Source organism: Mesoplodon bidens, assembly GCF_964165515.1.
Source record: "Mesoplodon bidens genome assembly, chromosome: 19".
Lineage (NCBI taxonomy): Eukaryota > Metazoa > Chordata > Mammalia > Artiodactyla > Ziphiidae > Mesoplodon > Mesoplodon bidens.
In genome coordinates, this window is record NC_138179.1 from 53034886 (window position 1) to 53052597 (window position 17712).

The 17712-nt window shown below is 40.9% G+C and overlaps 1 protein-coding gene and 1 pseudogene across 4 annotated transcripts in view; both read left to right on the forward strand.

Moving 5' to 3' along the window:
* Window positions 1–374: 374 nt before the first annotated feature.
* LOC308607630 lies at window positions 375–1054 on the forward strand (annotated as a pseudogene). The gene has a single exon. The product of its transcript is annotated as an uncharacterized misc_RNA (transcript).
* Window positions 980–17712, forward strand: part of FBXL20 (F-box and leucine rich repeat protein 20) — a 96005-nt gene continuing 79272 nt past the window's right edge. Inside the window, exon 1 of one of the 3 annotated variants that reach the window (XM_081219755.1) lies at window positions 980–1123. In XM_081219755.1, the coding sequence (XP_081075881.1) occupies window positions 1076–1123 (48 nt within the window). In that variant the 5' untranslated portion in view covers window positions 980–1075. Of the gene's footprint in view, window positions 1124–1606; window positions 1974–6343; window positions 6378–17712 lie in introns of those variants that run through there. The other 2 variants (XM_081219754.1, XM_081219756.1) reach the window with 2 other exon arrangements.

Here is a 17712-nt window from a genome sequence, read left to right on the forward strand (position 1 = left end):
AAAAGGCTGTTCTTATTTGAAGTGAAGCAATAACAGTAAAAGTATCTGGGACAGGAGGAGGCTGTAACATCTAAACCTGGCTTTGTAGGCCTGAGAATGAGTTTCTGAAGATGGGTTCCTTGCTTAGGAAGCCCGTTCTAGGATAAAAAAGGTAATTTTTTAAAGTTCTTGAAGAGTTGGTTAATAAGCCTTCCAGCTAAAATATGCCTATTTTAAAAGATTTCCAGCACTAGTTGCTCTTAAATAAGCTCATCTCTTAATCAGACATTCCTAATAAGCCAGTCACTGAATGTGCAAGTGAAAAGAGGTAAGAAGACAAACTCATCTACTTTGTAATACAATTAGAAGTGGTCCAGCCAGGACTGCTAGAATTTATGATAGTTTCTAATATTTTATCTTTGGGATATAATTCTGTAGTTTGTCGCTCTGAGAGTAAACTCTTATTCGTCAATTCATAGAAATTAGATCATAAATTTTGAGACCTTGGGGGCTGGGGTTGCTAATGTATAATATGACACAATCTAGCTTCTATAGAAAGAGTCATAATGAATGTTACGGCTGGGCAAGCGTCCCCGCCTGCTCCTTCAGACACGCTTGTTTCTCCCGCCAAAGTGGCGTCAGGATCAGGTGCTCACCAACCAGAGCCCTGATTGGAGGGCGGGTAGGCATTAGAGCCCATTGGGTGCCAGCGGCGGTCGGGCGCCGGAGGAGCGGGTGAAGCCAAGGCCTTTCTGCCTCACCCGCCCCCACCTCCACCAAGGCGCGCCCCTCCCCCAGCTAAAGGAATGGTCGCCCAGCTCCTGCACCGCACCCCCTGACCCCAAGGCACGAGGTGCGGCCTTGCCGCATGTTCCCGGAGCAGAGGGCAACACAATTGTCCCCCTGTCCTCCTGATCCATGCACAGGAAGATCCACGCTCCGCAGCGGCCCCCCAAGCCTCCCTGCAACACCCGGTAATGCAATCCACGGGGGCGGGGGAGGCGGCGGCAACGGCGGCGGCGGCGGCGGCAGCGGCGGCGGCAGCAGCAGCAGCAGCAGCACTGCCCCAATCTAGAGACAACCAGAGACGAGGAAAATGGCTCCGAGTAGGGACCGCCTGCTGCACTTTGGGTTCAAGGCGACAGTGAGTGATAGGGGAAGGGAGTTGGGTGGCTGGGAAGGACATGTGTGCCAGCACAGGCTACCGGGGAAGCGACAAGACTTAGGGGGCTGGGAGGACAAGACAGACAGCTCAAGTGCTTGGTGAGTTGGTGCGTGCTGTTTGACCGCGGAGGAGAGGAGAGGGGGCTCGGGTGCTGTGTGCAGTTGTCCTGCTTTCTTCTCTCTCACCGGTCGGCGAGCACGCGCGCACTCGCATCCGCCCCACAGCCCCTCCCATACATAAATACACACAGACACATAGGCACTTCCCTGCCTCTCCTTCTCGCGGTGGGCTTTCCTGCCTTGGAGGCGAGAGCGGGCTCGTGCCACCACCGCCGCCGCCGCCGCCGCCGCGCTCCGGCTGCTCCCGGGCTGATGGTCGCCGGCTGCGCCCGGGGGTGGGGGAGGGGTGGTCCTGCGCCGCCGCCGCCGCCGCCGCCGCCGCCGCCGCGCGCTCCTCCTCCTCCCCCTCCCCCTCCCCACGCAGTTCCGAGGCCCGGGCGGCTCTGCCCAATGAGGAGCGGCGTTGCTGGTAGGTGGGGAGTGTTTTTGTTTTGGGTTGAAGTTGAGGCTGAGGAGAGAGAAGAGCTAGCGACGAGCAGTCGTCGCCACCACCGCGGGAGGTGGAGGAGGCCCTGCCGGAGTCGAGAGGTCTCTCCTCCCCGCCGACGGCCCCTGCCCAAAGCTTCTCTGCCTCCTCTCGGTGCTGGAACTCCCGGGCCTGCCCGGGGCCCCCAGTCTTTGCACTCCGCACGCCGCAGCGCCCGGCCCCGGCCGCACCCGCCGGCCCCATGAGGAGGGACGTGAACGGAGTGACCAAGAGCAGGTTTGAGGTGTGCGCTTGGAGGGAGCTAGGGTGGCGGGAGGAAGGCGATTCCCTCTCTCGTGCCCCGAAAAATTCGCTCCGCACCGAGCCTCCTCCCTTGTCTGGCGCCGTCACCCCCCGGCCTCTGGGACTGCCAGACTTCTCTCCCCCTTCTCGCGACCCGAAAGCCCAGTGCAGCCCGGCTTCCCTCTTCCTCCCGACCGGTCGCCTCCTGCCTCTTCCACCAGCGGGGCCCCGGCGGGGGATTAGCTCTGGCGCCCTAATTCCCCCTCCCCCCAGTATCACTCAGCTTTCCATTCTTTACACAACCCTTGGCTTGCCTCCCTTCACCCGGCAGAAAAACCATCACAGCTCCGATCGACCGGAGGGAGCTAGCTTCTTTTCTTTCTGCCACTTTCTTCGTGAAGCGAGGGGGAAATTATGGGCCAGGGGGCTTTTCTCCGAGTTTGAGAGACCTTGGTTAAACTAGGGAAGTGGGGGTGGTAGACTGAGTTGATAGAGACGACCACGAGTTTTCGGTGCTGTTTGCTTTGGGTATTGTTCTGATACTTCCTCTTCTTTCCCGTTTAGTCTGTACTTTTGTAGCTCATTGTTTCTGGGAACTCTTAGACGTGTACAGGCTTTGAGATTGGGACGAAGGTCTGAGAGACTTAAAATCCATTCAAGTCTCTTTGTCTCTAAGAACTCCACTTCTGGCGAGAGAGGTTTATAGTAATGGAATTAAGGAATGGGTGAGGAAATAAAACATCCGAAAGCGTCTTCAGAGAGTAGTCAGTGTCAGGAAGTGGTTCCTTTGGGAAGTGAAGTATCGTAGCTACAGGTGAATTACAGCAGTATAGTAATATACGGGAAGGTTTTTTGAGGGGATAAGAAAGAGAAAGAGACTACAGCAAGAAGAGTAAATGTTGCCTGGCCTTTTTTGGCAGAGAATCAGGCTGACCTGGGATCACTCACAGCTCAGTGTACATCTCACTTGGTGTTTTTCTTCATTTCCATTTGAAGGATGAAATTGTAAGACGGTGAGACAGAAGTTTCAGGAAGCTTGCCAACTAGTTGCAGAGGATGAAGTTGTTACCTAAGGTCTTCAGTTTAGTCTATTCCTTGATTTCTTTTTATGCTTACGGGAAAAATATTTTAATTTACCCATAAAGATCAAGACAGGGAGTGTTGGGGAGAGTTTAACTGCAGAGCTACAGTGTTACTGTTGCAGGCCAGGAGTGGAGAAAAATCAAGGAATTGGTCTCCTTAGAGTTTTCATATTTAACTTAATCATGGGAAGAAATTATTATAGTAGATATGTTTTGGTGTTTAATAGAACTTTATGTTGCCCTAGTGTAGAGAGACCCAGTAAACTTAATTTATGATGGTTTCCTATTCAGTACTACTGTAAAAGTCCAGACTGTCATTAAAATTACTGAATAGATATTTAGCAGCTAACAGAAAAAGGGAAACCCAAATACTGAAGAATTGAGTAGAGGATGGCCTTTTGCCATTACAGTCAGCTCTTTATCGTTTTGCTCTTCACTTTTAGGTTGTGTGAGTAATTGTTGCAAAGAGTGCTTTGTAGTTTGTGCTTTAAAATTGCATTGCTATATCCTGTTTTTGTAATTATCTTATATTTTAATTTGTAGTTTATCTGTACTGGTGGTACTAAAATAATAAGAGGATGTATTGCTTTCTTGAGCATGTCTGGGGTTTTTAAATAAATTTATTTATTTTTTATTTATTTTTATTTTTGCCTGCGTTAGGTCTTAGTTGCTGCACGCTGGCTTTCTCTAGTTGTGGAGAGCGGGGGCTACTCTTCATTGTGGTGCGCAGGCTTCTCGTTGTGGTTTCTTGTCTTGCTGCAGAGCACGGGGTCTAGGCGCGTGGGCTTCAGTAGTTGCGGCACACGGGCTCGTTTTGGCGCACGGGCTTAGTTGCTCCACAGCATGTGGGATTTTCCTGGACCAGGGCTTGAACCCGTGTCCCCTGAATTGGCAGGCGGGTTCTTAACTACTGCGCTACCTGGGAAGTCCTGCAAGCATGTCTGTTTACCTTGATTGGTACAACTAAAGTTTTCTGAACATGTCTAAGATAAAAAGGGAGGGAAAACTCCTTCTTCTACAGTGTTTATTTGTAAACAAAAGGCTACTCTTATTATGAAGTGAGGTATTCATGCTGAAATACAAATGAGAAGGGACTGGAAATGATATGTGTTAATGAGTTTCATTGTCTGATGCTCCTTAAAGTCATTTACCCCTTAATGACCTAATTTACAGGTAATGAAACAGTAAACTATTTGGTCTCCCATGAAGTAATAAACCTTGCTAATTCGTTGAAAACATTTTAAATATTTACTTTCACTGGATAAAAGGTGTAGATAAGATAAAGCAGCCTTTTCATATCTAAAATATTTACATCAAATTATTTTTTTAATTCTCAAAAATCACAGGTTTTTAAAGGACTGATAATTTTATGATTGTAAGCAGATAGCTCTGAAAATTTTTGTGAGTGCAGGAAATTTCTACAGCAAATATATAACAGCTAATTTCGAATTAGTTATGGTTAATACAGAAAGTGAAAGATTGATTTCTTGGCCACATTTTTTTTCCGGGCAGAAGATAACTAAAGCTTATCGTTTTTTATTTAATTCTTTAAAATCCTTTGTAGGGAATATTGTGTGCATTATGCTTTTGGATGTTGTAAGTGAAGGCCACACACTTTAAATCTCACACTCGGGGTAGAGCTGTAGAAAACAATTTTTTTAAGTTAAAATCAAGGAAGAAGAGTACCTGTTAGGCAGCTATGTAGTATCCTGGAGAATAGCCAAGTAGATGACTGTTGGATAAGAGTTGAAAAAAGCTATGGAGGTGTGAAAATTACTGTTCTTTGCCGTATCACTTTGGCATTAAATCTGTACTATAATAACCCTTATATGTTAACATAATGTGTACTGAATTGTCTTAGTCTTTTAATTGAAATTCATTCAAGTACTTTTATATTACTTGCAGTACACTTTGTTTTGTGGCACATTTTGATAATTTCCTTTCAAATTTAATAATGATTATTAAATATGTCCTGTATGCCAGGTGCACTGAGCTAGATGTTTTACCTTGGTTACTTCTAATTCTCACAATTCTCTTTTGAGGAAAGCTAGGGCCCAAGAAGTATTCAAGTTGCACAGCTAGTACTTTTGGGAGCCAAGATTCCAATCTGCATTTTTTTTTTTACGCCACTCTATCATTCTGCTCTGTTTTTAGCATAACAGCATAAAAGCCCATAAAATGTGTGGAAAAGAGCTTTCCTGAAGTTCTTCATCCAGTATATTTTATTTTGCTTTTGCTGTCGAGAGAATACAGCTATCCTTCATTTTAAGTGCTGTAGCCAGTGCTATCTTAACATAGTGAAATTAATGACAGACACGTGTAAATATCTAAGCTAGCCCTTGAATCCAAGTTTAGATTTTTTTCAGTTAAGACTCTCCACTTGTCATACTCTTAGTAGCTCCATTATAAGAATGTAGTACTATTGGAGGAAAAAATTCTTATTTGGGTTTATTAAAAAGTATAACTTAAAAAAAAAGTTATACTGGTAACAGTCACTGACATTCACATACCATTTTACAGTTTAATCATTACCTGGAGATGTTAAGACTCACATAGCTAGAAAGTGATGAGTTCCAATTCGGGTATTTTGAATCCCTGTTCATTATTGTTTTTCATTATACCTCACTGCCTCTCTGATAAATCTGTAGTACTACAGTTTGTACGATTAGGTTGTAATATTTCTTTACCTGCTTCATTTTATTGTTTCAATTTGTCCAAAATAAGAAAAATCATAAACTGTTTTGTGGCAGAAAGAAAATACTGCATTGGGAGTTAAGAGAACTGGATATTAGATAACCTTGATTTTTGCAACTAACTGTAGCTTTGGTCATCTCTTTTCACTTCTCTGGTTTGGTCATTTACCTCTTCTGTAAGAAAAGGGAGTTAGAATCAATTATTAAGGTTCCTTTTGTTCCAGATCCTATGAATCTGTATTTTTTTTTTTTTTTTTTTTTTTTTTTGCGGTACGCGGGCCTCTCACTGCTGTGGCCTCTCCCGCTGCGGAGCACAGGCTCCGGACGCACAGGCTCAGCGGCCATGGCTCACGGGCCCAGCCGCTCCGCGGCATGTGGGATCTTCCCGGACCGGGGCACGAACCCGTGTCCCCTGCATCGGCAGGCGGACTCTCAACCACTGCGCCACCAGGGAAGCCCTGAATCTGTAATTTTTGAATAAAAGCCGACCTTGGTCCTTTCTTCTGAAATAGCCACTCCAGTATTTTGTTAAAGTTTGTAGGCTCAGTCACACAGTACAGTTAAGACTGCAGTAATGACCCTTTTTCTCCTTTAAGGTTTTATCTTCTAACCTGAAGAACATTCTGCATAGTAAATAACCATATTTTCCAAGTTGGTGCATGTGGAAAATGTTATATTTTCTAGTAGGTGAGAGTCATTTGTGTCACTCTATTTGAAAGGCCTTGCAGTGGGAAAGAGTACTAGTAAAACTAAGGAATTTTGTTTTTAATGCTTTAGAGATCGGTTTGAAAGCAATTATCTATCAGTACTATAGAAAATCCAAATTAAAAGTCTGGGCTTTTTAGGCCCGTTCAGACAATCTGTCCTTTTTTGAATAGTGTTACTGATATTTCTTTATTGTATAATCATGGGCCCTTTTGAAGCACAGTACACTGTATCATGTACTTATATTGTAGTCATTCATTATTTAAAATAAACATATGTTTGTGTCTTGCTACAGTATACATAAGATAAGCAGTTATGTATTGAAAATTATGCTTTCCATTAAGTCATTACATTTTAACTTGGCAAAAACTTCACAAGATGTATTATTGATATTTAATCCTACTTATAAGATGTAATCTATTTCTTTTTTTAAAAATAAATTTATTTATCTTATTTATTCATTTTTGGCTGTGTTGGGTCTTCGCTGCTGCGTGTGGGCTTTCTCAAGTTGCGGCGAGCGGGGGCTACTCTTCGTTGCGGTGCGCGGGCTTCTCATTGGGGTGGCTTCTCATTGTGGAACACGGACTGTAGGCGCACGGGCTTCAGTAGTTGTGGCATGTGGTCTCAGTAGTTGTGGCTCACGGGCTCTAGAGCACAGGCTCAGTAGTTGTGGTGCACGGGCTTAGTTGCTCCGCGGCATGTGGGATCTTCCCGGACCAGGGCTCAAACCCGTGTCCCCTGCGTTGGCAGGCGGATTCTCAAGCACTGTGCCACCAGGGAAGTCCCGGTGTAATCTGTTTCTACACTGAAGATTTTCATTCATTAAAGCAGTATTTCTGTTAGAAGTACCCACACTTTTAAAGTCATGTCTTCATGTTCTAGGCCTTTTGTCAGTTTTAACTGTTAGTATTGGTGTTGTTTTTTAATCTTAATTTTAAAATATCCTTCTATTTTCATCCCCAGAGTTGCCTCTTTTCAAATTTTGGTCTCATTTGTCTTCTAAATTAATGAGTACTTTTGTTATTCCTAGCCCTTAGATTACTGTTTCCCAACTGGTGACAGATTGGAAACTAAATTAAAAATTTCAGTAATCTAACTAATACTGTGGTCTTGCAAGGGTATTTTTAGATGTCCAAAATAAAATATTCCGTTACACCAGGAAAATCCAAGGGAGGGAGGAAGAAGAAAGAATGCCCTTAAACTGACCAAATTTAGCTGCTTGTGCAATTGTCTTTACAGTGTTTTCCTATTTAATATCCCAGATTTAGTGAATTCTTAGATCAGACCTCCACCCAAAAATTGCCTCAGAAAAATGAAGGCATCCACCTGTGGTTTTATATTTTTATATCTTAATGCACTTGAACCCATTTGGTAAAAGATTTTAACTTAATAGCAACTACAGTAGGTGGTGGTATTGAACTATGCAGTAGTATTTATGCTTGATTCATGTTGCTTTATTATATAACTTTAAAAAGAAAGGTATGTATTCAAATGTAATAAATCCAAAACAGATTTGCGTTAGCTTTTGAAGACTATTTCTGTTAAAAGAATGGCTTTGCTGGCTAGTTATTTTCAGCACATATCAAGTAATGATTTAGCAGGCATGTGATTTAAAGCTATAGGTAAGTAACCTATTTATTCCCGAATCATATTTCCTCCAATTTGATTTTATGATATTCTGTTGGCTTTAATAAGCCTCATATCTGACAGTTGTAATCAGGTGGAAATGTAAGTAATTTAATCCATTTTGCTGTCTTCTAAGTTGCTCTGAGGTAAAAGTCACCTATTAAAACACGGTAGACAAGGGTTTAGTCAGTTATGAAACATATATTGGCAATGTCTTCTGTCATTTTTGTCCTTGATCCCAGGAATTTCTAGTAAAAAGTAAAAAAGGGAAATAGAACACTGAAAGTAAATAGTAAATTGATTTTATGCATTACTTTGGTGCTAAGACAGAAATCATATCTAATAACAAGGAGGTGAAGGTTGGCAATATATCGAATGCCTGCCCAGTTTTATATAATCAAATGTAAAAGCTGTTGTGATATTTGTTGGTGAGTGTAACTTTCTGATTAACTGAAGGATACAGGCAGATAAAATTTCACGATCATTTATTTATTTTTCGATTTATTCTACTTTATTTTCATGTAGTATTTCCTACATGACTTAAAAAGAGTTATAAATTAATTATATTTTAACAGGGGTGGATAATTATGGGTGCATGCACAGACAAAACTCAAGAATTCAGAGTCAGACTGTGGTTTATTCCCTACCTTAGAATTTGTAGCCAAGGGTTTCTTTGTTTTTTTTCCCACCAAGAAGAAATAGATATCTCAGGGACTGAGAAAGTGGGAGATCTTTGCTGACATGAAAAGAGTTGTACTTTCAGAATGGGTTAGGACAACAAGGGGAGCATATACTAACTCTTCACGATCCTTTCAAAGTAAAAAATGGAAAAGCATTCTTAGTTTTACTTACAATTTGCAATAATAAGAATATGCCATAGGTATAGCTATTCTGGGTACTTTTTTTTTTTTTTTACTATATGCAGTATGAAGGTATTTATGTGGCAGGAGGGACAGGCAAAAAGGAAGCAGTAAAATTTCTAGATTAGGGCAGGTTTCTAAATGTAGGGTACCTTCTGTCATCCTTGGTTGACAGTTTAGGCCCTGGAAAGGTCATCGCAAACTGCCTGTATCCTGAATTGCAGTTCCCAGCGAAGAGCTAGATTTGTTTTGTTCTTTGTTTTCTTTTTTCCTTTTTTGAGGTGGGTGGGGCGAAGGAAAAAAAAAAGGGATTTGCAGTTCCTTGAAAATTAACAGTTAAAAAAAATGTTTCTGAAGAACCTAGGGGCAGGACAGGAATAAAAATGCAGACATAGAGAATGGACTTGAGGACACGGGGAGGGGGAAGGGTAAGCTGGGACGAAGTGAGAGAGTGGCATTGACATGTATACACTACCAAACGTAAAATAGATAGCTAGTGGGAAGCAGCCGCATAGCACTGGGAGACCAGCTTGGTGCTTTGTGTCCACCTAGAGGGGTGGGATAGGGAGGGTGGGAGGGAGACGCAAGAGGGAGGAGATATGGGGATATATGTATACGTGTAGCTGATTCACTTTGTTATAAAGCAGAAACTAACATAACAATGTAAAGCAATTATACTCCAATAAAGATGTTAAAAAAAGAGAGGAAATTAACAATTTAATGTTAACTATAAATGTTAGCTGCAAGGTGCACCAGAGTTCTCTGTTAGAATATGTTATCCACTTTTTTGTCATCTTATTTTTTGAACCAGATGATCTATGTACTTTAATGTTCTAATTTTGAAATTAATTTGAGTAAGGAGAGGATGGAAACATTAAGATGGGACTTCCCTGGTGGCGCAGTGGTTGAGAATCTGCCTGCCAATGCAGGGGACACGGGTTCGAGCCCTGGTCTGGGAGGATCCCACATGCCGCAGAGCGGCTGGGCCCGTGAGCCACAACTACTGAGCCTGCGCGTCTGGAGCCTGTGCTCCGCAACAAGAGAGGCTGCGATAGTGAGAGGCCCGCACACCTCGATGAAGAGTGGCCCCTGCTTGCCACAACTAGAGAAAGCCCTCGCACAGAAATGAAGACCCAACACAGCCATAAATAAATAAATAAATAAAAATTAAAAAAAAAAAAGAGTAGCCCTGCTCACTGTGACTAGGGAAAGCCCATGTGCAGCAACAAAGATGCAATGCAGACAAAAAATAAGATAAAATAAATTAATTAATTAAAAAAAAGAAAATGAAAACGTTAAGATGCTGTGTTAAGGATTTTACAGGGGGAAGTAACTTCTGAACTATGAAGTACACATGTATGTATTTTACATACACATATACGTGTGTATCTATGTGACCTTGGGTAAATTGCCTTTCTGGACCCCACTGTCTGAACTCTAAGGTTCCTTCTCACATGGAAATTCTGTGATTCTCTGTAAATAAATCCCCCAACTTGCTATGAGTTAGACATTAGATATTCAGTTTATTGCCAGTGTTCTTACATTTCTTTGTTTTTAATTGCTGTTAAACACAAAACACTTAGCCTTTGTGACCTGAACCTATATTCTGCTTTGGATTCCTGCTTGTTTTTGCCCTGAATTTTGATAAAAATGGAGGTGGGCACTGGCAAAAGAAAAAGACAAAAAGTATGGTATATGTATATACCACAAGTACATGTAAACCATATGTACATGTATATGTATATACAACTATGGTGTATCTGTCCAAATGACCTTTGCCAAGGGAGTGAGGAATGGATATGATTGTGTGATATCCTGGAGTCTAGGGTGTTGTGATTCAATTTTTAATATTTATGAAATTTATGTACTTATATATAGAGAACCTATTTAAGTGCATTAGCTTTGAAGTCTGAGTTGGAACGCTGGCTTGGAAAAAGTGTATTATAAAGGAAAGAATGTAACTAATGATCTCTTTTCATCTGATTCAATTTTATATATCAGGTTTATTGAACAGGAACATCTATGAATTTTAACCAATGTAGTTGAACAGTAATTAACAGTGTTTCAATTTGGAGTTTATACTGTAACCATTATTGCATTCATTGTTAGGCAAATGTGGATATATGTCTCCTAAGATGAGAATCTGGAACTAAATTGTAAGTTGTTATTTAAAACAGTCAGCTTTTACCCCAGAAACTGGTCATTCTTCCGTCTCTGATTTGTAGAAAATAAAGCTATGGCATGACTGAACATGGACAAGTAAGTAGAGATGCATTTATTTTTTTAAAAGAGCACTGCATTGCTAATACCCTTTCCCCACATTCATCCTTTTCAGTTTATTAGTAAAATTATTTACATGTCCTTCATGTGAAGACACTCATGTTGCAAAAATCACATCATAACTTACTTCTGCAACCCATTTGTAGGAAGGAAACATGATATATTTTGGAAGTATCCTTGGATAAGTTAAAGCATTTATTTAATAATGTAACTTTCCTAACATTATCATGAATGGTAACTTCAGGAAGATAAAGCACTTAATATTCAGTGTTCTTAGTCACAGCTGACTGGAGTTATACAAAAACAGCTTCCCAAATCTAGATCTACACAATAACAAAAAATGCAGTTTTACTGAGGTCAACACGTTCCTTAATAAAGAATAATTGTATTTAGATTTTTTGCCTCAGAAGGTGGGTTATAGGCCCTAAATGACATAAATTTCTTCTGAGATCATCAGTTTCTGGTCCAGACAGAAAAGTTTGGCCTAAATATAGGAATCAAAAACTCAAGGGGCCTAATGTTGACAGTACTGTGAACTCAAACTGAACACTGGGGAAAACCACTTACTTCTTTGTCTTTACAGCTCTAAAATAAGATTTCCACTATCTATTTCCCTGTCTTAATACAAACTGGATTAATGTTAAAGATTGAACCTAATATAATGTTGTATGCCAATTATACCTCAATAGAAACAAAAAAGATTAAACCTAAAACCTGTAGTACTCCCTGAGTTAAATGGGTATTATTAAGGAGAAATAAATGAAACTAAATTTAATTTATGGCAACTGAATTCCATAGTAGAGATAAATAAGTAACAACCTGAATGTCTAATCAGAATCACCAGTGAAGTTTTTTGTACAATACTAATCCCTTGAAACACTGGGATAAAGGGTACAAACTTAACTTGTATTTGCAACCTAAACTCCACGGGGAAATCAATTTACATACCATGGATTTGCCATTATAAAACCAATATCTCTTCGTAAGTTTCTATCCTATCCTAGATGTTTTAGCCCTAGAAACAAGAGCAATATCTAATGTATAGCACCTAAAATACAGTTATTTTACAACTTGTACATTTTGCATGAATCAGATACATTCAGTTTTACAAATGAAACCACCACACCACACTACAGCCTCTCAAACTACCAAGAACAAATATGTCTGGGAACTCAGCAAAGCTTATCCGACCTTGTCCGGGGCACAGAAAATCTCAGTATAGAAAACAGGGCAGGCTTCCCTGGTGGCGCAGTGGTTAAGAATCCGCCTGCCAATGCAGGGGACATGGGTTCGAGCCCCGGTCCAGGAAGATCCCACATGCCGCGGAGCAACTAAGCCCGTGCACCACAGCTACTGAGCCTGAGCTCTAGAGCCCGCGAGCCACAACTACTGAGCCTGCGTGCCACAACTACTGAAGCCCGCATGCCTAGAGCCCGTGCTCCACAACGAGAAGCCACTGCAGTGAGAAGCCCTCGCACCTCAACAAAGAGTAGCCCCCGCTCGCTGCAACTAGAGAAAGCCCCTGCGCAGCAACGAATACCCAACATAGCTAAAAATAAATAAAATAAATTAATTAAAAAGAAAAAGAAAACCAGGGCATGGTATTGATAGTTCAGTTCTATTCAAATTTTATTTAGCACCAATATGTGTCAGATATTGATAGGTGTTAGAGGTACAAAGCTGCTCCAAAGCATTGTCTTTTCTTCAGGGAGTTTGTAGTCTAGTTAAGAAGAAAACTGCATGAGAAAAATAATTTAGTGGGTTCTGGTAAATGCAGTGATAGCTATATGGGAGCGTGATAACCAATTTCATGAAAAACATTCACACTTTCTGTGATCCTCATACTGCTTATATGAGATGCATTACATTTTATTTAGTGCTTTTAAAAGAAAACAAAATCCATTGAGGCTGCTTTTAAAAAATATTAGCACTATACTGTCAGGTGTAAGAATTTATTTTTTTAATAAATTTATTTTTTATTTATTTATTTTTGGCTGCATTGGATCTTTGTTGCTGCACGCGGGCTTTATCTAGTTGCGGCGAGTGGGGGCTACTCTTCGTTGTGATGTGTGGGCTTCTTGCAGTGGCTTCTCTTGTTGTGGAGCATGGGCTTTAGGTGCGTGGGCGTCAGTAGTTGTGGCACATGGGCTCAGCAACTGTGGCTTGCGGGCTCTAGAGCGCAGGCTTAGCAGTTGTGGAGCACCAGCTTAGTTGCCCCGCGGCATGTGGGATCTTCCCAGACCAGGGCTCGAACCCGTGTCCCCTGCATTGGCAGGTGGTCTCTCAACCACTGTGCCACCAGGGAAGTCCAAAGTTTATTTTAAAAAGTACAGGTATGAATTACTTATACTTATCTGTACCAGGGACAACCGAGGGAAAAGAGGCATGTTATCATTAGTAATTTCTTTGGTTTTACTGGTACATCTTTAGAGAAACAAAGCAGTGGGACTACTAATGATAGAGCTAATCAGAGTAACTGCTCTTCTCTAAAGCTGGACATTTCTCAGAGATGTAAGCAGAAATTAAACAGGGTTAGAAGAAGAGTAACAGGAAAGTAACACTTTCACCAGTAATTCCAGGAATTAATTATATAGTAGGTAGTTATACACATATTGTTCCATTTGTTTTAAAAGCAAAGAATAAATTTTGTTAAGGAATTTATGAATGACTGAATAATACTGACCCTCATTTATGAAGGGCATCCTGCTAACCTTCCTTCAATAGGACAGATTTTGAACTGCCTTAAATAACCACTTAATATAGTGTTTTACACATGAAAGAACGTGTTCCCATTTATGATTTCATTTGAACTAAAAAAAAAATCTTGTGGGCTTCCCTGGTGGTGCAGTGGTTGAGAGTCCGCCTGCCTATGCGGGGGACACGGGTTCGTGCCCCGGACCCGGAGGATCCTGCATGCCGTGGAGCAGCTCAGCCCGTGAGCCATGGCCGCTGAGCCTGCGCGTCCAGAGCCTGTGCTCCGCAACGGGAGAGGCCGCAACAGTGAGAGGCCCACGTACCGCAAAAAAAAAAAAAATCTTGTATGTTAGGTAGGGGATATTTTTCTGCTATTTTATAGGTAAGAAAGCAGATGCTCTGGAAGGCTGTTATTTTACCAACATTAAATAGCTAAGTATAAAAGCCAGAACTTTAATCCAGTTGACTTGAAGTTTCTTATACTTGCCTCTAGGGCATGCTGACTGAGAATTTTTTTTTTTTTTTGCTTTCTTTTTCTCTTTCTTTCTTTCTTTCTTTCTTTCATTGGAGTATAATTGCTTTACAATGTTGTGTTAGTTTCTGCTGTACAGTGAAGTGAATCAGCTGAGAATGGGTTGTTTTTTTTATTTTATTAAAAAAATTATTTTGGGCTTCCCTTTTGGCGCAGTGGTCGAGAGTTCGCCTGCAGATGCAGGGGACATGGGTTCGTGCCCCGGTCCGGGAAGATCCCACATGCCGCAGAGCGGCTGGGCCCGTGAGTCATGGCCGCTGAGCCTGTGCGTGCGGAGGCTGTGCTCCACAACGGGAGAGGCCACAGCAGCGAGAGGCCCGCGTACCGCAAAAAAAAAAAAAAAAATTTATTTTTGGCTGTGTTGGGTCTTTGTTGCTGTGCGCGGGCTTTCTCTGGTTGCAGCGAGCAGGGGCTACTCTTCGTTACAGTGCGTGGGCTTCTCTTGTTGTGGAGCATGGGCTCTAGGCGCACAGGCTTCAGTAGTTGTGGCACATGGGCTCAGTAGTTGTGGCTAGTGAGCCCTAGGGCGCAGGCTCAGTAGTTGTGGCTCATTGGCTTAGTTGCTCCGTGGCATGTGGGATCATCCTAGGCCAGGGCTCGAACCTGCGTCCCCTGCATTGGCAGGCGGATTCTTAACCACTGCACCACCAGGGAAGCCCTGAGAATGGGTTGTTGTGAACATTTTACCCATCGTTATTCTTTTGATCCATAACAAGTATTTATAAGATGTTTGGTTAGGATTGATTAACACTTGAGTTTGTGGCGAAAGAATTGAGCAAAGTTAATTTTGTGGGGACTGCAAAACATGGGCATTGAACCTGTACTTTGGCTTACTAGCCAACTTAAGTAACTCTTAAACAGCCATGAACAAATATTCTGGATAAATCACGCTAAGTTGTAAATTCCTTTCAGATACCTATGTAATAAATTACATTTGTAGCAAAAGCTGTTAGTGTATCATTCATATGTTGAATAAAACTGATTTGATTACCTTCTTTACTATAATTCTTCCTCATGAAGACTAGGAGTGAGATACTAAAAGTTTTATAATAAGTATTTGTAGAATCTTGAATATAAGCTTATGAGGCTTCATGTTCAGCCTCTTTGCAAGTTTTGCTCTTAGGCTTGATGTATAAAGTCTGGGCAGCATTTGACTCAGTTTATCATAATATATTATTAAAGATGAAAGGTAGCAATATACCACTGTTGAGTGAAAAATAGTAAACATTTAGGATATAGTATTTTATGAATAAACAGACATGTCTAGATAAAAGATCAGGTAGGTTTAGTAGAATTAAAAAATTTTAATATCAGAAAGAATACCAGGAAACAATATTACCATCTTCTAGAGTGTTTAAATTATTTATTTCAATAATTTGAAATTTGCATTAAAAATGATCCCATCCATAAAATGCAAGGTGTTCTGGAGTTATGGCCAAGATCTATCTGACCCTTCTAACAGCTATCAAATATATATTCATATGAAATGTGTGATAATTCACTACCTTTTTCGTCTTGTCTATACTATATACCTACCTAGGATCCAGGTTTATTTTTCTATGCTTTACATGTTCTGGCTGTTGTCAAGTGACTGGGGTCTTGTCGGTATTTCCAGTAACGATATTGTTTCAGAGATGAATTAACAAAATGAAAAATTACAGGATTCCATTCAACATTAGGCTGGGAACCAGGGGAGAATATATATGCTCCACATTATCCTTTTTATTTTTTTTTTTTTTTTTTTTTTCTTTTTGCGGTATGCGGGCCTCTCACTGTTGTGGCCTCTCCCGTTGCGGAGCACAGGCTCCGGATGCGCAGGCCCATCGGCCATGGCTCACGGGCCCAGCCGCTCCGCGGCATATGGGATCCTCCCAGACCGGGGCACGAACCCGTATCCCCTGCATCGGCAGGCGGACTCTCAACCACTGCGCCACCAGGGAGGCCCCCTTTTTATTTTTTTAACATCTTTATTGGGGTATAAATGCTTTGCAGTGGTGTGTTAGTTTCTGCTTTATAGCAAAGTGAATCTGCTATACATATACATATATCCCCATAACTCCTCCATCTTGGCGTCTCCCTCCCACCCTCCCTATCCCACCCCTCTAGGTGGTCACAAAGCACCAAGCTGGTCTCCCTGTGCTATGCGGTTGCTTCCCTACTAGCTATCTATTTTACATTTGGTGGTGTATATATGTCCATGCCACTCCACATTATCTTAATTGGAAATAATGTTTTTCTCTTGTGGAATTAGGCCTGGATCCACATTAAGGTTGAAGGTGCATAGCCAGCCAAATAGTATTTGTAAGTAGTTGTTTTGCTTAACGCCAGTGGTACTAAAAAGGAAATGATCAAATTGAAATCTAAGTAAAACTTAACCAAGAATTAGCTCAGTAAACTTTCTTATAGCTTTTATTTACTGCGGCTGAGTTGGACTATGGCTTATTAAATGGCATGCAGTCTCCGTGAAGTGTACCATTATTTTAGACAAAGTCAGTTTTAACGTCATCCGCTTTGGCTGTCCTAAAGTAGCCTCAGATCTCTCAGTTTAATGTGTTTCAGGGATGTGTCTTTCTTCTGCCCACTTCTATTTTGCAAAAATAAGACAGTTATAGGCCTATGGTTTAATTTGGGACTGGTAATGGGGGTTAAATTAAGTTGTTGCTTTAGTATTTGTTCTTGGAAGAGAAGTTAAATTATAATTTACTATGCACCTTAAAGTGAGTTTCAAGTGAAAAGCAATTCCTCCATCTCTCTATTCTCTAGAAGAACAGTTGTTAACTGTTTAATATGTATCCTTTTAAAAATTATTTATCTATTTAATATGTATGGATATGTTCACATTTTATGAACAAACAAAATTATGCTGGACATACGGTTTAGAAACTCGCTTTTTTCTTCTTTTAAAAATTATAGTAAGTTTTAATTTACATAAGAAATATGTGGATACATTTTTATTTAAAAATTAAAACATTTTGAGTATGATAATTCCTTTTTATACTGCCCATAATCCTGATCCTCTTCACCTAAAGAGATAAGGGCCATATAAACAACAAGATCCTACTGTGTAGCACAGAGAACTATATTCAATATCCTATGATAAACCAAAATGGAAAAGAATTTTTAAAAAAAGAATGTATGTATATGTATAACATATACACATTGCTGTACAGCAGTAACTAACACAACATTGTAAATCAACTATACTTCAATAAAAAAATTAATTAATTTAAAAAGGGGGAAACCAAAAAAAAAAGATAAGGACCAATTT